The sequence below is a fragment of the Stenella coeruleoalba genome, assembly GCF_951394435.1.
Source record: "Stenella coeruleoalba genome assembly, chromosome: 8".
In the NCBI taxonomy this organism is placed as follows: Eukaryota; Metazoa; Chordata; class Mammalia; order Artiodactyla; family Delphinidae; genus Stenella; species Stenella coeruleoalba.
The window spans coordinates 84,610,182-84,631,902 of NC_137154.1; the positions used below are offsets into that span (position 1 = coordinate 84,610,182).

The 21,721-nt window shown below is 37.6% G+C and overlaps 1 protein-coding gene across 1 annotated transcript; it reads right to left on the reverse strand.

The window, feature by feature from the left end:
• Window positions 1-1,725: 1,725 nt before the first annotated feature.
• POGLUT3 (protein O-glucosyltransferase 3) lies at window positions 1,726-21,519 on the reverse strand. The gene is made up of 8 exons (XM_079929538.1): window positions 21,172-21,519; window positions 15,677-15,874; window positions 13,153-13,439; window positions 10,521-10,737; window positions 8,913-9,109; window positions 7,441-7,635; window positions 5,256-5,360; window positions 1,726-3,656 (listed from the first exon to the last, which is right to left on the reverse strand). Exons 1-8 carry the CDS (start codon window positions 21,371-21,373, stop codon window positions 3,531-3,533), a joined length of 1,527 nt encoding a protein of 508 aa, XP_079785664.1. The 5' UTR covers window positions 21,374-21,519; the 3' UTR covers window positions 1,726-3,530.
• Between the last annotated feature and the right edge of the window lie 202 nt (window positions 21,520-21,721).

Genomic DNA, 21,721 nt, shown 5'->3' on the forward strand with positions numbered 1-21,721 from the left:
AGTCCACTGACCATGCCTACATAATGAGACTCCCCCCCAAACTCTGGACACCAAAGCTCAGTGTAGCTTCCTGATTAGTAGCACAATGATGAGGGTGACATGCCCTGGCCTCCCAGAGAGAGGGCATGAAAGCTTTGTGCTCCTTTCTAGACCATGCCCTATGGGTATCCTTTAAAATGAAACTGTAGTAGTTAAGTATAGCATTTTCCTGGGTTCTCTGAGTTGTTTTAGAGAATTATTGAACCTGAGAGGGGTCATGGGAACCCCTGAATTTGCAGCCAGTTGGTCAGAAGTGTGGGTAGCCTGGGGACCTCACTTTTGCCTGATGTCTGTAAAGGCAGTCTTGTGGAACAGTGAGCCCTACACCTGTGGGATCTGATGCTGAATCTGGGTGGTTAGCATCAAATTGTATTGAAGTACACCTAGTTTGGGGTGAAACAAAACAGGTAGCTCATGAAAATATTTCTTCTTTTCTAACTTTCTTTCCTCACTTCTGGCTGCATATAACTCCCTCTACATAAGCCACCCCCTACCCTCCCCGTGCACACTTCCAGGATTTGCTATTTCTTCCCATAGAATAAACAAACTCCAGTCTTCTTCTTTTCTTGTGTCTAAGAAATGTTAAGGTGTTGGTTATCACAGTAAAGTTTAGTGTGACTTCTTCCACACAGCTCTACAGAGAGAACTTGGCTTAAAAGAGACAACTTTGATCTCAGCAAGTGGAATGGCTCCACAAGAGGCTGGTGTGGGGTAGGCACAGCAGTGGTTGGGATAGGGTAAACTGTGGTTCTATGCATAAAAGAGGGATTTTTACAGTCTGGTTAATTTTGTCCTCAACTATTTGAAGTCAAACATGCCTTACCACCACAAGGATGATTTCTTATCCCTCCAAATAAGAAATTTATATTTCTTCTAACTTTGGCCTTATTATGTCAGGGGAGAATTTTTCCTCTCCCTGCCTGCTATGGACTGAAAGTTTGTCCCCACCCCACCCCCCCAAATTAATATGTTGAAACCCTCATCACTAATGTGATGGTATTTGGAGACGGAGCCTTTGAGAGCTAATTAGATCATAAGGGTGGAGTCCTCATGATGGGATTAGTGTGCTTATAAGAAGAGAGAGGGGATAGCTTGCTTCCTCTCTCTTTGCTTTCTGCCATGTGAGGATACAATGAGAATGCATCAGTCCACAAACCAGAAAGTGGGCTCTCATCAGACATCAGATCTGCTGGCACTTTGATCTTGGACTTCCAGCCTCCAGAACTGTGAGAAATAAATATTTGCTGTCAAAGCCACCCAGTCTATGGTATATTTGTTATAATGGTAGCGTGAACTGACAAAGACACTGCACTTAACAGTATTTGCACCTGAAATAACAGAAAATAATGGTGTCAAGCCCAAATATCTTTTCCTTTAATATCAATTTCTACTCACTAGGGATTTAGTGTTTGTGGTAGAAGTTTTGATCCATTTATTCATGAAGACATAATAGAATTAAAATTAGGCCAACCCAGTTACAGAAATACCAAAGCTATAGGTGATTCAATCCTCTTTCTTAAAAAACAAGTTTATCTGTTTCAAAATTTTATTTAGAAAATTTACTTTATTTAAAATGTGTAAATAATATGTCACATGATATAAAATTCTAGACATAGTAGATTTAAAAATAGCATAATGGAAAATATAAATATCCATTTTATTTTCCTATGTATATCTTTTGTGGATTTATTTTCTTTTCCTAGGTTTGTATTTTTCTTTATTTTCCAATCTGATCCATACTTACAGTAAAAACATTTTAAATATCATAGACAGGTATAAGACAAAAAGTAAAAATTCCCTTCTCTCCATTTTCCTCAGATATTGGTGAATATCCTTCTAAACTTTCAATCACATGGATATATTTTTTTACATAAATGTTTTCACATTATATGTGTTGTTCTGTAACTTGCTTTTTACACTGAACACTGTCATGGAAATCTTTCATGATTGATAGTGCATTTAGAGCTAGTTCATTACTTTTAATGGTTGTACTGTATTCCTTGATGTATAGCTATATATTTAGCTAGCTCCCTCATGATGGCTATTTAAGGTGTTTCCAACATTTTATTAATAAAAACAAAATATTGATAGCTTATTTTGACAAATGTAGTTATTATATTAACTTACATATCGTCACACCCCTCTTCTCCTTAGGATCTGGTCACTGTACAGCTTGCCCTTTATTTTATACTTGTGCACTTGTGCTTTTGAACAACTGGTGGGTATTAGTGTTTTCCATGGATACTTGGCTTTGATTACACTGTTACTAAATGTGCTTTTGCTTTTGTCTAGTTAAAAAAATTCTGTGTCCCTAGTAATGTTCAGTAAAGAATAGATATGACTATTTTAAAGTGGTTACATTGTCTTCCAGGTTAAGTAAATATTTCAATTAGGAGAGTAAATATTTTTAAATTGGAGTGTGGATATTTCTTGCTTTGGGAGTGTGTTCTTAATGAATTGAATCTCATATTGGTGGTATTACAAGGAACGTGTAATGAATTTCTGGGTCCTAAGACTTCACCCTGTCCTAAAAGGCAAAGGAAATTTCCAAAGTTTTTATCTTAGCAATACAGCACAGTGAAATAGAGGAGGGGTGCAGTAAAGAATGGATGCTTGCTTCTGTCATTAGTTTATTAGTGAATCCCAAGATACCAGGCTCCCTACAGCTTGTTTCAGAGGTTTTTCAAGTATCCCTTTTAAAGATTAAAAAGAATTAAAGATCCCTATCTGACTACAGTTATCATTTATCTATTCAATATATAGATAATGAAGATACCAATAGGATGCTGTCATCTACTTTAATAACTGTGTTGTCCTTGATGGGTGTCCAACTCAGATAGACTGGGAATTAACTAGCTTAAGGCACTACCTCTCCTTAATTTTGTCTCAGCCCTTGGTAAAACTTAGTTAAAAAGATATGAATGAGCTTTAAAATAACTTCCCTTCATAGTCTCCAAGCTACCTTTAATAATAGAGTCATTCTCATCTTCCTTCATTATTCATATCAGACCTTCCAAGAGGAAACCTGCTATTACTGAATGCCAAAAGCAGCTTGTAGGAGGAGAAGTTATGCAGTGAGGGGGTAAAAAAAGCCCTGCAAAAATATTTTTTCTTCATCATTGGAAAGGGAAGAGGGAAAGTGAACAAGGGATAGAAACAAACCAATAAATACAATGTAAACAGTTTCATACAGAGTTATTTATATTTTGGCAATCCTCTCTATCTACTATGATCCCCAAGTTTTCTTTTCAGAGAAACTATGATGCTGATAATAGCAGTGTTTACTCAAAAGATATTAATATCCTAAGATATTTGGTAATACTTGCTCTAATATTGCTCTATCCATCCACATTATATGAAGCCACCAAGAGAAGCAGTCCCCTGCATACAGTCTTCCAGGCTGTCTTCACAGTCTTCACAGCTTAGATTCCATCTGAATGCTGCCATGAAAGATGTTGCCGGCATATACAGGAGTGTGAATATGGGCTGACTTAAAGCTCTTCTCTTAAAGGCCTTTTCCTGTGGCACTGGCAGATAGATGCACTGTCATCCGGCTGAGGAACAAGTTCCATTCCATCACGTATTTCGGGTTTGCTGGTCTGGCGCTCAGCGTATTTCTGGAATGTGTTTGAAGGCAATGGAAAGATTAGTCCAAACTTCATTCCACTGAATCCTCCCCGTTCCCCTCATGCTATTGTTTCTAGTGGCTATGTATCTTCAGACTAAAACCAAAGGTCTGGTTTATCTCAGTCCTAAAGTTACCTTTTAACTTTAGTTATTACAGGCACTAGTGCCTGTAAGGAGCCCCATCCACTATTTTAGCAAGGAGCCCCATCCACTATTTTATGTATAGGAAAGAAGCCTCTTGTAACGGGATGTCCCTACTTGAAATACAGCACCTCTCGAATTCATCCTCCATGTGTTAATGAATAATTAACTTTGCTGAATATTCAAATCAGTGAACAAAGATGATAAGCATCTCACAATAAAGTTGGTGGTTTCACACATCCTTTCCTTTAGGCCTGTAGTCACACACACTTTGTAAATGGCGACAGGCCTGTGAAATGTCTCTCCTTTTTGGCCACTGACTGAAATATTCCTATACATTGGATTTTTCAGTTCAGTGGTTCCATGTACATTTAGCTGTACATTCCTGGTCCTGGGTCAAATCCAACAAAATACTGACATGTGTACATGAACCTAATTAATATTTCAGAGGGAGAAACTCCTATCATTAAAGTTACAGCCAGACTAGCAGAGGGAAAAGAACTCATTTAAGGAAAAGGCTGCTTCTAATAAATGGAGTAATTAATCATTTTAATTTTTCTGTGAGAGGGTAGTAGCCTCAGGCATCTGAGGAAATTTATTTTTTTTCTGCCTCACAGAAAAATAAGTTTAGGTTAACAACAAAAACATAATTTCTTATTTTTCTCTTCTGGCTAAATTTTACTGAGTAAAACACAAGTTAATTATACAAAGAACCAATCCTTGAATTGTTGGAAGTACAGTAAATATCTGTACTTCAGAATTCAGCCCTAAGGTTTTAGATTATAAATAAAGCTGACCCTTAAACAATGTCGGGGTTAGGAGTACTGACCCTTGGCACAGCTGAAAATCTGTGTATAACTTATAGCTGGCCCTCCATATATGTGATTCCTCAGTATGCGTGGTTCCATATCCGTGGGTTCAACCAACCTTGGATTGTGTAGTACTGTAGTATTTACTACTAAAAAAAAATCCACATGTAAGTGGACCTGCACAGTTCAAAACCATGTTGTTCAAGGGTCAACTGTATTTTTCATTTGTTTGTTTTATACAACAAATTAAATATTTGTTTTCCATCCTGTACTGATAGCAAAAGCGTGGCTCTTAAGCAGTAAGGAGAACAAAGAGGTAGATATTTTGAGCAGAAAGAGACGTTAATGATCTCTAGTCCAACCCTCCTATTTTCCATATGAGGAAAGATTTTCTCTGAGGTTCAGAGATTTTAATCTGTATTTGTAATGGCGCTAAGCATTGTTTTTCATAATACTGAATGGAGATAAAAATATGGAGGCCACAAAGGGACTTAGCACTATCTTTCTATAGGCTGGCGCCTCAGCATAGCCAGAGTTCCACAGGCTGACTGACTCTTGAACACCTCCAGGAAGCAAGCATTCAGGCCATGCATTTGGTCTGAGGACACTCAACCAAGCAGATGGATCCTCTGAACTGACCTGTAGTACTCTGTAATAGTAGCAGTAAAGCCTGTGGGGCTGTAGCAGATCTCTAGCAGTCAACTGCCCTTCTTTTGCAATCTTCTTGGCTTCTTCATCATTTTCCTGAAAAGTTTAAAAAGAAACAATGAATGAAGATTACTCCTGTGACTCACAAAGAAAGCTAATTGTGAATATGAGGTAGGACAGATGTAGGGTTGAATGTGAACAGCATGGGAGAGATGAAACATAAAAATATAACTTAAGGGTTTCCCTGGTGGCGCCATGGTTGAGAGTCCGCCTGCCGATGCAGGGGACACGGCTTCGTGCCCCGGTCCGGGAAGATCCCACATGCCGCGGAGCGGCTGGGCCCGTGAGCCATGGCCGCTGAGCCTGCGCGTTTGGAGCCTGTGCTACGCAACGGGAGAGGCCACAACAATGAGAGGCCCGCGTACGGCAAAAAAAAAAAAAGAAAAAAAAAGTTTATATATATATATATATATATATATATAAAACTTAAGAATTAGGTTATGGAAATTGACAAAGTACTTTCCTAGAAATCTCTGCTATATAGAAATAATCATACCTGTTTGGATCCCCCCTCACCCAGTGCAACAACCCACATACAGCCCCTATCGTGACTATCTTGGTACTTTCCTAGCTACCCAGGAAGTCTAGGGCTCATCATCTGTTCCCCTAATCTAACCCTCTCTGCCTGATATTAAAATACAACTAAAATAGAATGAATTAGTTTTTATAACATCTCTTAAAAGCTCCATTTAAATATGTAGTCTGAGCCAAAAAGTTGTTGTAAAATGGTACCTATGAAAGACTGTATTATTGTTGTAATAAAAAATTCAGTTATTAGTACCCATAGGTTGTTCCTTCAGTACCAGGAATAGTCAGCATTCCTAATTATACTTTTAGAAAATAGCTAATATTCTATCATGGTGCCCACAGGAAAAGCCATTTGCAAGCAATTCTGACTCTTTATAAAGGGTCACAAAAATATTCTGCCTCAGGGGCACCCAGTTATTTCCATAGCCACATTGCTTCTCAGAAACAAAATAAAGTCTTACAGTGGAAGGGTAAATTTTATAATTTCACAATAAAACACAAGAACTTTTAAAATACTTTTCCTTTTTTAAAAAAAGAGTTCTTATTTTATGGGAAACTTGTGATTCATTAAGAACTTGTTATCCAGAGAAAACCATAATTCGAAAAGATACATTCACCACAATGTTCATTGCAGCACTATTTACAATAGCCAGGACATGGAAGCAACCTAAATGTCCATTGAGAGAGGAATGGATAAAGAAGATGTGGTACATATATGCAATGGAATATCACTCAGCCATAAAAAAGAACAAAATAATGCCATTAGCAGTGACATGGATGGACCTAGAGATTGTCATACTGAGTGAAGTAAGTCAGAGAAAGACAAATATATGATATCACTTACATGTGGAATCTAAAAAAAATGGTACAAATGAACCTATTTACCAAAGAGAAATAGAGTCACAGATATAGAAAACAAACTTATAGTTACCAAGGGGGAAAGAGTCAGGGGAGGGATAAATTGGGAGATTGGGATTGACATAAAATAGATAACTAATAAGAACATACTGTATAGCATAGGGAACTCTACTCAATACTCTGTAATGACATATATGGGAATAGAATCTAAAAAAGAGTGTATATATGTATATATGTAACTGGTTTACTTTGCTGTACAGCAGAAACTAACATAACATTGTAAATCAACTATACTCCAATAAAAATTAATTAAAAAAAGAACTTGTGCCTTTTTTTCTAACTGGGGAAAACAAAAGTGTACCATAATTGCTTTAAATGTTTTCTTGTGCATAAAGCACTTTAACCCTGGTCTTTTTAATCTTTAATTTGCATTTGGTGTGTGTAATTTGCATTTGGTATGTGTGCATGAATAAGGATAGTTTAGAAAAATCTATATTCTATATAACACTGGACTTCAAGTCTTCTAAAAATCCTCAAACATACTGATAGAGGGTATTCAAAATTGTCCTGATGTTGATTCTTCAGATATTTCAAGGGAACAAAAATTTCACAAAATAACATTTCTTTTGACTAAATTATGTCAAATTAAATTGTGTTATGATGGAACTCATGTAACTAATACTGGTGAATTTGTGATTGCCTAAAGAAACTAAAATGGCAGAAAGCATACCTTGGCCCATTCAACTTTCTCTAGTAGATCACTAAGATTTCTTTTAATTGGAACATAATGTTTCCAAGGCTTTAGTGCCATATAAAAATGTTCATAATATGGTGAGTCCTGCTTCAGAACCAAACTGTCACCAAGCATGAGGTATGGATATCTATAAGCAGCCACAGTCCCGTCCACATTCACTTGATACTTGTACTAAAAGATTAAAACAAACATAAACAAAAATTTTAACAGTCATTTGTTTCACTTCTGCTTCTTGTCAACACTGTAACATTAAATATAAAGAAGTTATTTCCCAACTTTAGTATTTACAAGTTTTATATTTTATTTTGTAACACACATCTTCTCTTTGTATTAAAATCATAAGTATCATTTAACAGGTCAATTTTAAGAAATACAACACATTTAAAGATAATAAATAATTTTAGGAAATAGGAATACCTATTTCAACTATGTCTATGTAATGGGAAATTCAGATTTCTGTAACCAGGTAAGAAAACTATTTCCAAAGCTCTATATTTAGCAAAGCTTAATATTGATAACAATTTACACTTTCATTTATTTCATTTGTTCCTTATACCCATGTTAGTATAAAAAAGGAAGGCATTATTGTCTCAAAGTTCGGTTTTAGAGTTCAGGAGACAGAAGTCTGGAGAAGACTAAGGACTAGTGTGATGCTGGTGACACAGTACGGACATATTTGTTGGATTAATAAACTTTGATTTACATTTAAAGTCACTTTTCATTCAATTATAATAATGTGAAGCAGATGTTATCATCTCCCTCTCTTTTTTTTTATTAATGATAAAATTTGTTTCAGAGATATTTATAAACCTCTATTCTATGAGCCCAAATCCCATGCTCTCTTCATTATATCACACAGAGGAACAGGATATACTAACAGATTCGGTAATTACTTTTTTCTTAAATAATTGGTACCAAGGACTTTACCAGCCAGTCAGATTTTGTCACATTGTCACACCTCTACCTCCTTTGAGCCTTATACGGTGCTCTGAAGGAGCTAGGCAGGCTCACACATGTTAGAGGCGAGAAGTGCTAAGAGATGAAAGCCCCACAGTTCGTGGCAGAGGCAGGACCGCAGGCAGGACTTGAACCCTATTTTACTAGCATAGAATTCATACTCTTTTTATTTACAAGATCATTTTATGTAAAAGACATTTATATTCCCAGTTTATTAAAGAAGAGAAAAACAGGGAAATATACCAAAACTCTAGGTTAATCCTTGTACTGTATTTTGAGTATTAAATACAGTTCTGAGCTATTTGTTAGACAAAGTTAACAACTACAACAAACAAAAAAGAAACTGCATGAGTTTCATAATTCCCTATGCCTGATAAGAAAGTGTGTGTTGGGTCACAAGATGGGAGAAATCTGCCCAACCCCAGCTATTTGGTTGACTTTTAATACAAGTTTATCACTTCATATGTATCCAGGAAGACTTAATTGCATACCTTAAAGAAGTCAAAGAAACCTATCAATTTAGCTTTTCCAAGCTCCTTTTCTTTTTCTTGGAAGAAGAAATATCCTGTAATTCCTGCATCTAGTAGCTGTGGATTATCTTTGGACAGCTGCACCAACTGGAGCCTCTCCTCTCGGCTATCTCTACCTCTAAAGAAAGCTTTCTCTGTTTTATTGATCCAGGAAGGTCCTAGAGGTTTGAGACCATAAAAAAATACAATTATGAATTTGACATTTTTATATTATGGTAAGTATAATCATCTTTAATCTACCTTTGTCATTTAAGATGCTAAAGCTCTTTTATCATCAACACATCTAAAGTAAATGTTACTTTCGAAAAATATGCTCTAATTTTATCCTTTAGTGTACTAGTGAGAGGTCACTCAAAAAGTGGAGTTTCTATTGCATGACATTAGGAATTATCCAAAATAATGCTGGATCAAGTTCAAAGCAAAAAGAGATTCCGTGACTTGGCTCACTCATCAAGGCATTAGTTTCTTCCAACTTTTGTGCTTCACAAAAAAAAAAAAAAAAAAAGCGCTAGGCTTTTATTCTTAGAGTGACTAGAACAAAGTAGAGAATTAAGTAACATCCACACATCTTTAATTCTTAGGTTGCTCAGAATTTTGAGCATATCACTTTTGAATACAGTGCAGAATTTTTCTAATATGTTGTTAAATGCAAATAAGTTTTGCATAACTTAACTATGTATATATATTTATATCCTCTCTTTCCTGGGAGGGAAATAATCTGGAAGACTTAATTTAGCTCTCTTTCTATTATTCTAAAAAGAAGTCATTAGTTAACACCTGTCAGTGTTCTAAGGGATAAATCATAAAACATAGAAACTGTAGGGGGTCAACCTCTTTACTATTTTAGCATACTTTTCAGGAATTTACTGTTATCAAATAAAAAGTAGGTCAGTTTTCATTTCCCATTACCTTTAGAGAGTTTACAAGGAGTCTCTAGACTTGTCTACTAAATAAGTCCACTAAACTGCTCTAAACAGAAATAGAGACTTATTAAGACAAGGCAGGGATTTTTTCTACTCAGGGAGTTCGGTTTAATAAAAAGGTGTGTAGTACCATAAACCTAAGGTCATCAAATAGGAGGAAAGGAATTCAGATTGTAAAGGATCAAGAGAGGCAGAAAGAGGGAAGAGGAGAATTTCTTATGGTGCTGGAGGTTGTAATATCCAAATTATACTGTTATCACAATTCTCTTACATATGAATATAATTTTATATTTTTCAGAATTCTCTCTCATTTCATCCAGCAATATAAAGGCACTGGAGTCAGAATTAAGTTAAGTGATAGTTTTACCAAATATGTATTTTCAAATGGTATTTACAAGTGACCAACTCAAAGGAGACTCAGTTACACTAGGTTCTGGACATTACTAGCCTAATCCACATATCTTTAATTTCTGGATTAGAAGAATCCTAAACAAAAACCACTTTAGAGTTTAGAGTGCTGTTTTTCTTTTTTCCTGGCTAGAAAATAAGAACAATGGTTATTTAAATATATTCACATACTCTCTCTGATTGAACATTCCTTTCACCTTTCTTACTTCTAAGCTTTTTCTTAGAGAATGACTTTTACCTGTATTTCCTTGAATAGAGAGAAGATCATTTGTAACACCCCTCATAGCTTCAAGTGTGGAGTGGGTGATGTCATATGTTGGAAGGATAACATCTCGTGAATCCAGAGAGCCACACCATGAAATGATAGGTAAAGGGCCAGGGGTTTCATTGACTTTTCGATGCTCCAAAGGCCAATCTCCAAGATTAACATAAAATTCTAAATCTGGGAGAAGGACCTAAATAAACAAAAGAATGCTTATCAGTGCTGGGAAGACCTCAGTCTTTGGTACTAAATGCTTCAGTTCTTTGGCTTTTAAAATATTTCTGATAAAACTGAAATTTGAAAATAGTAGAAGAGAGAAGGATGCCTCTCAGTCATCAGTAGTATCAGAAAATCAAGGGTGAGGATTGTACATGACAATTCACTTGAGCAGGAGTTAGCTACCTCTGTTCAGAGGTGACATTTAAAACTGTTGTGTATTATAGATATGGAAACTGTGTAGAAAGGTGTGAATGAGTGGCTTCAAGCACCTTTTCTGCCAGCTGCTTAAGTGAGAATCTACAAAGTTAGACCCAAGCCCTTGTTTTCCTTCACTATCAAGCCTTTTTATAACATCTATGTTTGTTTCTGGAATCTGCTATCCATTTCTATCTCCATGGTCAATGCCTTAGTTTAGGCCTTTATCATCTCTTACCTAGATTGTTGCAATAGTTGTCCCTTACTAGATGTTCTGATTCTAGCCTCTCCCCACTCTAATCTGCTCTCCACATTACTGTCCAAATTTCTACAACACAAATTAATGTTACTATCAAGCTTAACAGAAATTTAAGCCTATAGGACAAGGTCTAAACTCTCTGGCTGGAATTCAGGCCCCACTCTCTTACTCCAGCTTAGCTCTGAATCCATCTTCCATCTGCCCGTATACCAGAAAACTTTAGTTACTCTCTGAAAATGCCACCCACTTTAATACGTAATTCTCTTCACCTAGAATGCCCTTCTCCTACTTATCCACTTGGCAGTCTCCTGTCTCATCCTTCACACTCAGAGCTAATGTTACCTCTTCTATGACTCGCCTTCCTCAGACATTTTAACCCTGGGTACCTACTTTTCTTATGGGCCTATCGTGTTGTGGTACAATTATTTGTTTGTATTTATATCCCATCCTCACTTCTGAATAACAAAAACAAGTTCCACTAGAGTGAGCTGTTCAAAGACCAGAGGTGAGTCTCACTTATCGTAAGTCTCCTTTCAGTCACTGGGCAAAGAACCTGGAACAAAAGGGAAGGGCAAAGGGATATGACTATTCACCTTAGTGCTTCCCTGTTATCATTTAGTAGCTCATTAGTAAGCTCCACATCAGAAGTTCTCACTGTAGAGCAGGATTTCTCAATCTTGGCACTATTGATATTTTGGTGTGGATAATTCTTTCCTGTGGGGGCTGTCCTGTGCACTGTAGAATGATTAGCAGAATCCCTGGCCTCTACCCACCAGATGCTAGTAGCAACTCCCCAGTTGCGATAACCAAAAATGTCCCTAGGCATTGCCAAATTCCTCTAAGGGGCAAAATCATTCCTAGTTAAAAACCACATGAGTACAAGATACAGAAATACAGGGCAGAGTGGATTGATGGTAGCCCAGGAAGAAAGAACCGCCTTTAGGATCAGATGCCCATAATATGCTCATACGGTGGGCTGATGGGGAGATAGGAGGCAACTGCTATTTAAAATAAGAATTGATTGCAGCTCTACATTCCATCTGCTTGGGAAATTGTATAACTCACATCAGGAAAGCTGGCTTTTGATTTAGAAAACTACCTTGATGGTCTTTCTGGGTGAAAAAGGTAAAAAATGCCCATCCTCATCTTTTACTCTGCATAATCAGGAACAAGAAAGAACAAAAGGCGGTTTGAATTGCTCTGCTTAAGAGGAATTTATAGGAATTTGGCAAATGTGGAAAGAGGGGCTGAATAGAGGGATTGGGGGAGGAGTTGCTGGGGATGTGGAGAAGTCTTTTGAAAGACAGAAGCCCCAGTCATATTTAGTAAGAAGCCAAGACTTGAAAATCAAGGACAGCCAGTGAGAAATTCCCAGAGGCAAGGATGACTGAGAGTCTGATTAACACAGGGATGTCTATTTTTAAATGTTAGGATTTTTGTTTTGTTTTGTTTACTCTGCATTGGCACAAAATAACCTCTCTCAGTTACCCCAACATTCAATGAAGTGTGCAATGCACTTAGGATAAAACAAGGAAAATGTATGCACTTAGGATAAAACAAGGAAAATGTGTCCTCAGTTCAACTTATTCTGAGGTGACAAGAAGAAAATGAAATCTGAATGGAAGGAGTATTCAGCAGGATTGGGGAACTTGAAGAAGTCACCTTGCAGCTGTAAATGTCTGGGAGTTCACAGAAACCTTGGGAGAGCACTATATGGCCTACTTACCTGGGATGGGGGCTCAAGCCATTTAACTTAAATATTAAAGGAAAGAGATATCCATAAAGGTGAAGAACTTATGAGTACTCAGGTGGCAGACAGATGCACATTTTCAAGCCTGGAATCCATTTCCATTCTTTACCATTATTATTCTAAGAATTAAAGGTTACAAATAAATAATTAAACTATTTTTAGAATCAATGAATTCATTCTCATACCTTTCTTGCCAGTGACAGCAAAATCTCATCTGAGAACATTTTGAAGTCTGTGTATTTCCCTAAAGATCTCCGGTAGATTAGGTTACTGAGAATCGTGTAATGAACAATAGCACCCCTCTCATCCCCAAACCTTTTTGGAACTTCGTTTAGCATCTGCTGGAGATTGATGCTGGGAAAAGAAGAAAAATCTTTTGCAATCTGTGGCTCCTTGGCTGGACAAGACAGAGTTTTCTGCCAGGCCTGAGGATCCTCTTCTGGACACTCACAGTACTCATGGTACACTGGTCCTAAGGAAAGCAAAACACATACAATGCCAAGTTTCATTAACATGCACTGCAACACAGGAAGTTGTTTCTGCCCCTGCTGTGAGCATGGGATGACTTCTTGGTAAATTCTAAGATTATCCAGACAGGGATAATCTGCCCTAAACAAATCAGTGGTAAAAGTAGTAATGTCAGAGTCTTGTGCTCTCACCTTCTATCCCCCTTTCATCCCACCCTAGATAAACTAGTATAGCATATGCTCTCTCCCAATATAACCTACTCTCAGTCAATTTATTGAAAAATTTATTTCTAATGAGTTATAAATGGCTGATGAGCATAAAACAACTTACCTTTTAACAAGGAAAAAGAGAATGTATTACTTTTCAGGCATGATAATGTAGTAGGGGTGGTGATTTTTTAAGACAAGATGAGGTCTCTTCCTCTGAGTCCCTAAAACTACCTCCATCAGCACATCTCAAAGAGGAAATATGAAACCTAAGGGCATCTTGCAGTGTAATTTTAAAGTGGCCAGACATAAGTATAAAACTATTCTGAAGACTCATTTAAAAAAGAATTTATGCAGAATTTATATATTATTTCAAAATATATCCATATTTATTTTAATATAAAAATAATTTTTTAAAGTTATTCAATTTTCATGAGAATTTCTACTTCAGACAAGTAATAGGGACCAATTTACCCTCCTACCTGAAACTACCAAAAAACAGATAAAATATATGAAATAACATTTTTTTTTAAGACATTGGACATCAGGCAATGGACAATGAGTTTGAGAGATGAGAAACAAATGAGGTAAACCCTACAGTTCCTAAAGCTTACTGCCTAAGGGAGTTTCTAGGTTGTGGAACATGGAGGAGGAATCCAGGTAGACCCCAGCAGTCTCACTGAGCTGAGGAGACAAGAGCTGAAAGTCCAGTGAGATCAAGGCAGCTAAAAGTTGTAGGACATACTCACTGCACAGAGAGGACTCCAGAGATCTGTACAGGTTCCCTTCAAATATTTAAGGCATACTGACCAATATATATGTTTGAGGAAACTATCCAAGGCAGAGAAAGGACCATCCATAAGGATTAGAGGCAACAATACCCATTGTTCATACAGGGCTGGGAATAGTGCCTATTCATACAAGCCAGACTGGAAAGCATTCTAATTCACAGAGGTTGGATAGAGTATGCAGAGATGTATTGCCTGAGTAGTAAGGAATAATTAGCCCTAGACTAAACATGGCTCTAGGCATGCCTAATAAATTGTAAAAGAAAATTTGAAGCATCAAACTAATTCCAAATAACTTAACTGCATCCTAGAGAAAAGCTCAAGAAGATGAGAAAGCATCAAGCAATGAAGAATACACTGGATGGAATTAATGACAAATTGGGCGTTATAGAAGAAAAGATTAGTGAACTTAAAGATATAGCAATAGAAACTATACAAAACGAAATGGAGAAAAAACATATTTTTAAATGAAAAGAGCATAATTGAATCATCGGATAATTTCAAGTTTAATGTATGGGTAATTAGAATTCTTGGAGGGGAGCTGGGGTAGAACAGAAAAAATATTTGAAGAAATAATGGCCAAATTTTTTCTGGATTTAATGAAAGCTATAAACCCAAAGATCCACAAACCCTAAGCACAAGAAACATGAAGAAACCTACACCAAAGCACATAATAATCAAATTGCTCAAAAAAAACTGATAAAGAGAAAACCTTTAGCAGAGGATCAAAGATATAGATGATGGAAGATTTATCATGGGAAATAATGCAATTGTGAAGACAGTGGAACAGTATATTTCAAGTACTAAAAGAAAAAAATAACTGTCAACCTATAATTTTTAAAAGACATCTGTCTTTCAAAAATAAAGGCAAAATAAAGACTTTTTCAGATATCCAAAAGCTAGAAGAACTAATCATCAGCGTTCTCACATTAAAAGAAAAGCTAATGGGAATCCTTCAGGTAGAAGGCAAATGGTACTAGATGAAAATATGTATGTATGCAAAAGAATGAAGAGTACTAAAAATGGTAACTACCCCGGTAAACACACAAGATTTTTTTGCTTGTCATTTAAATTGCTTTAAATTACTTAGTTTTTCTCTCCCTTAAAATATCTAGTTAAATTGAGCTCCAGAAGATACATATATAATGTTTACCCTGTTGCACATACTTTAAGGTCATCATAACGCATTCTGAAAGCCATGGAGTCTACTCATAAGGCTGGCTCTGGTTTATGTAATAATTACTTACCTTTCAAAATATAAGGAGACTGAGCGACATGTTCATCACCATAAAGGACCTCTATCTTCAGCCCTTCACTGACAGTTTCATACATCCTATATCGCATCAAAAATGTCCCATCATTCCTGTCCAAAGGTTTAGGGATGTGAATCCGAACTAACTCTTTAGGTGAGAGAGATTTGATTACTACTTTGAATAGTGTTTGGCCTGAAAGAAAAAAAATATATAAGTAATTCTACTATTTCATGATTATTTTGTTTTACTAATTATTGGGTAAGTGTCTTTATGCAGAAGTTATTTTTTCAGTACTATCAATGGTAAACAAAATTATTTTAGTTTGGAAGATCCTTGAGGCCAGGAACTACGTTTGATTTATGTCTCAAAACCAAGGATCTGATTCAACATTTGATTCCTTAGTCATTCAATAAGATTGATTGAGTGAACAAAATCATTGAATAAAATAATTCTTAAAAAAACAAGGAAGAGATTAATTTTTTGCCTATTTGATCTTTTCTCCTTTGTGTAGGTTTAAAAGCCCAGGTAGTTAAAAATCCATAAACTTTTAGGATGACATAGCTCTAAGGCAATCTAACTTACTCCTTATAAAGTATGCACAAGCTTTCTTTGTAAACCATTTTAATACCTAATAAACCTCAATTCTGAAGAAATTTCCTTTTTATTAACCCAAATTTCAAGCTATACTTCCAAGCCCATTTCCTTAAGTAGAGAGAGATTATAGCTAGTTACTAGACTCTGCACAAATGCAACACACTCATACGTACACACAAACTCACATACTTTTGTAAATACTAGAGTTTACTTCTCTAAATTTGTTTCCTCAAGTTGAAATGAAACAGTTATACTAGGATGATCTACTAGGATGATCTAACAACCTTTTCAAACCCAGAATTCTGTGGGTTTTCTTTTCCAGGATAGACAATACCTACTTAGCAAACTTTCCCTTCTCTTTTTGCAGTATATTAGCTGACTTTTCAGGCTTTGAAACAATATTGTTGCAGGAATAAATGTTGGGACTTCTTTCTTCAGAGAGTACAGTGGACATACCTGCACTCAGTACAGATCTGATCCTCAGGAGCTTTAAGAATAAAGATCAGTTAATGTCTTAACCACAGTTAATCACCTATCAAAGGAATTGTTAAAAAAAAAGTGGTGAATCCTCTGAAATACACAGTCCTAGTACACAATAATTTGTGATCAAACAGTCTTTCATCTCACACTATCATATTTCATAATATTCAAATATTAAGCATATTTTTTGTTTTTTAAAATTAATTTTTATCGGAATATAGTTGCTTTATTTTTTAATTTTATTGTATTAAGCATATTTAACATATATTTTTGAAATTACTAAAGAAAAAAGTTTGTTCCTCCTATTCTTAGTTTCTAAATCTAGTGAGTGATGTTTCTACTTTTTTTGATCTTCAAGGGTATCATTTTTCCTTGTGGGTCAGAAAAAAATGTTTCTCAGTCTCTTCAATTTAGTAATAGTAATGTAGTATCTGACATATTGCTACTACATAATTAAGTACCAAACACATGCATTTTAGGATTCTTGAAAGAAGTGTGATAAAATTATGAAAGACATCTGCTAAAAAAAAGAACTATAACAGATAAATGTAAGGGATTTATTAAAAAAAGAGTAATAACTTAATGTGAAATTATTATAAATGTTGGCCAATTACCTGAAATGCTTAATGAAACATGTAAGTTATTGCTTTACGTTATTTCCCGCTTAAGTTTCAGAAAGGCAATGTGGTATGGTAGACTGAAAATCAGGAAGGCAGAGCCTGGAGACTAAAAAGCCACCATTCTCTCCCCAGACTGGAAACAGGACAGAAAAGTCTTCTTATCTCCTATCAAATAGTGCTATTCTCCATAAGTTTATGATTTTTAAATAAACAAAACAGATATAAGACAAGCATATTAATGACTATGTGATATTTTGGAAGGAGCTGGATTTACAAAAGAAAACTATCTCCAAAACACTTCATTATTTTTAAATTGATCACACTAAAATAGAAATAAGCAATTCCAACATCATAAAAGAGAAAATGAGAAGAATGCCATTTCAAATTGCTTCAGATAGAAGGTACGTGAATTCTCATTTGCCCTGGGGGCTAATATAATGGAACAGAATCAAGCTCAGCTTGAGCTTTTCTATTCCACAGATCCACACTTGTTTAGGAAAGATAGCTAATTGAATGAGAATGCAGTGACTAAAGGAGACAAAAGGAGGTTGGCAGTATCAAAGCCTTACATCATTAGAATCAGAAATTTTGCAGACTTTTGATATGGAAAGAACACATTTTTAAAAAATTCACTTACTTAGCCAGGGGGACTGGGCCAGTCCCTGAGCTTGAAATTTTCATATGCATTTTCTTATTTATTTCCTCCAAGAACTTGTGAGGAAGGTATTTGCCACCCCATTTTACAGATCAGGAAGCCAAGGCTCCCTTGAAGAATTTAAGTATATACCTTGCCCAAGGTCTCATACCTATGAGTAGCAGAGCCAAAATTTGCACACAGCTTGAATCTTTCTTCTTTCAAAGCCCATTCTGAATCCAACTTGTCACATTGTGTAATGTTAACATACAGGTTCCCAAAATTCATAGTTGGAGAAATAACCTCTGACATTCCTGGTACAATGGAGTCAGCACCTCCCTTGTTGTTTAGGAATTTTATTAAGGCTCTCTACAGCTGCAACAAAAGTGTTGACTCCATCTGGCCAAGGGAACAGAGTCCCTGAAGGCCAACTTGTTACACCTTAAGGCTAAATGGAAATCCTCCCAAATGTCTGGCTGCCTGCTTACCATGCATACTCTATAGGATCTTAGTGAAAACTGGTTCACAGTGATCATATTACCAGTGATTTGATAAAAGGGAAAGACCATTGAACTAGATATTGAAAGGGTTGGGTATCTGGTTTTGACTCTGATCCTTATCCACTGTAGGACCACAGGAAAGACATTTATTTTCACTAACCTGGTTTCTTATAGAAAAAGTGAAGAGAATAGTATCTACCCTTCCTACCTCACAGGATGCTTAAGGAGAGCAAATTAAACACGGCACAGTTCAAAACACTGAAGTGCTACACAACTAGGAGGTAAGATAAGTTTATGAAGATATCATTACTGATGAAGGTAGAGGATGACTGAGGAGAAAATGAGTACTTGTATCCTGCCATCCTGACATACTCCAACCACCCTCTCTCCACCCCTTCTTTCTTTTCTTCTACAATAGTTACTGAGCAACTTTGCCGGGTATTATGTTAGATGCTGGGAATATAACAGTGGCAACAGGTTCTGCCTACATTCATAATAGAAGGAAATAATCTAAGTCAGACATTAGTGAAAATAAAGATATAAATTGGTTTTTTTCCTCATTCAAGGTCACAAGGGATTGAGTAGGATAGTCAAATAGTTAGCATAGAAACCCCATTAGGGAATTGTAGATAGAGAGGGAAATTTAGGGGGCTTTGGGAGACCACAGTAAGATTAATGATCACTCAAGAAAGTAATGGGAAAATCCTGAAACAATGTGGGCTTGCTTGACTCATAAAGCAGAACAAGTTGCTTAGCATCAAAGCCAGATTGGCTTGCTTAACAACAAAATCAAGCTAACTTGATTAGCTACAAAATCATGCAACAGAAGCACGAGACATGCCCCAAAACAATAAAACAATAGTAGCATGAGACCTACATCCTGTCCAGTGAGCTCAGTAAGTTAATGACCCCCAAAACATGCTTTTTGCCTGATGCCCTAAAAACAATAAAACAACAGTGGAGAATAAGGCCTACAACCTGCCTAGTGGTGTCATCAAGTTAATGACCCCCAGCACATGCTCTGTGCACACACAAAAAAACAATCATTTATGGAAATGTGACATCTACCCAAGAGAGACAAAGAAGGTCTTCTCCCCGTCCCCTGTCTTCCTTTGATTATAAAACTGTAACCCATTAAGCACTCAGGGGAGAGCAACTTGCCTGCCCACTTGTAAGCCTCACAAGTGTTCTATTCTAATTAATCACTTCTTATCTATCACTTTGCCTTTGCTGAATTCTTTCTGCGTTGAGACATAAAGGACCAGCCTCCTTGGAGCCCCCTGAAACGACACCTATCAGTTTCAAAAGGGCATGGACATTTTTCATAAATGATATATTTTTTAAAAATTACATTTTCTAACTGTTGAAACTCATTTTTGCACATTTGATTTGTAAATGTTTAAGACTCTTCATATGTTGGGAAAATTACTTTCCAGAACCATTTGACCAATTGTGCTCCCACCAGCGGAGGATGTAGGTCATTGTCTGAGAGTATCTCATTAGCAGCTTTGAGTATTACCACTTAAAATTTTTTTGCCTTTATTTTTAGATTAAAAAAATGGAATTTTATTTGACTTTATAGTTCTTTCATTAAAAGTAAGGTTAACAGTATTTCCTTTTGGATCATGTAACTTTCCTTTTTCATGTATAAATTAATTTTTTCCTTAGTTTTCCATCTTCTTTCTAAAGTCCTCCCCCATTTATGACATTATAAAATTAATTTTAGAAAACAAAGAAAACTATAAAGAAGAAAATACACCTCATGGTGAAAGACTGAATCTGGGTTTAAGAATCTTTTTTTCTGATCCTTAGGGCCAAGGAGAGTCTTTCTAAAACTGAAAAAAAAAAGTACTCAGTTTTCCACCGGCAGCGGAAGGGGCACTGGGTATTCTGATTGTCTCTTTGTTGATAAAACAGGGTGCCAGTTAGCAAGACATAATTTAGACATAAATTATCAAATCCTGACTGGCAACAACTTGAAACTAGCGGGACAAGTTGTAAGACGTTGCAAAGGTAAGATATTAAAGAGAACGTGGGAGGATGATTGGGCAGAAGGGATTCAGGACGATATCCACCCTCGGTAGAGGTAAAACCTAATGCGTTCTGAGTTTCGCTAATTCCTGCAATCTGCTTTCAAGAACTCAAAACTCTAAGAAAATAACCTAGTCTGCAAAACTGCCTCCTTTCTGCCTACTGCTCTGATATTTCCTTTGTGTAGGAGGGAGCTGTTTCAAACCCATTAGGCCTAAGCAGTGTAACCCCATCCGATTCTTGGGCTTGATGACTCAACACGTGAAGGCACTCCCTGCAAGCTGTGACAGATCAGACAACTAGTCAGGGGTGGAAAGACCATCTCCAACTTGAGACTCACACTGCATTCATTAACACCCTGGGCGCCATCCATTCGGAATGTCAGTCCTTGCACGTTAACTAAGGAAGGGCCCTCGGAGTTCATTTATTCATTCAGCATACTCTTGTTGCAACTGCCTCCCGCCTTCGGGTCCAGGGAACGGGGAGAGAAGAGGAAGTGACCGGACTCGGGGGAAGGACGCCACGCAGGTGGCGGGCGGATTCCCGAGAGGCGCGGTCGCGGCGGGGACGCGCGGCGGGGACGGAGGGGAGCGGGCAGCTGAGCGAGGGAGGCCCGCGGCCGAACGCTACCTGGGGGCGAGCGAGTGAGGTTTTGGCCCTCCGAGTTGACGGCCTGCAGGTAGAAATAGCGGACGGGCAAAACGACGCCCGCCCGCAGCCCGGGCCCCCACACCAGGCTCTGCGGCGCGCTGACCGGAGCCTCAGGGGCCCCCGCGGCCACGAGCAGGGCGAGCTGCAGCGGTAGCAGCGGAACCAGCGGGAGGCGGCGCATGGTCTCCAGGCCGCTGCGGTCCAGCTCGGCTGCGGCGGGGAGGGGACGGGAGCGCGGCGGCCAGAGCTGGGCCCACCCCGGGGCGGGCTGTGCGCCGCCGCCCGCCGTCCCGCCTCCGGCCCCCTTCCGGCCGGAACGCGAGGGCGCGCCACAGGCGACTGCGTCAGGCGCTGCCGGGGGTCCGCGATGGACTCGTCACTTCCCCCACCCCCCCACCCCCAGCCGCGCAGGGTTGAGGACCAGGGTCGAGAGGCGGACACTGAGACCAGGGTGCTTGAGGCTGCACCCGGCCCCCACCTCTGGTTGCTGGAGTTTGGCACCTGTTTAGTGGAAACCGTCTTTTGAAGG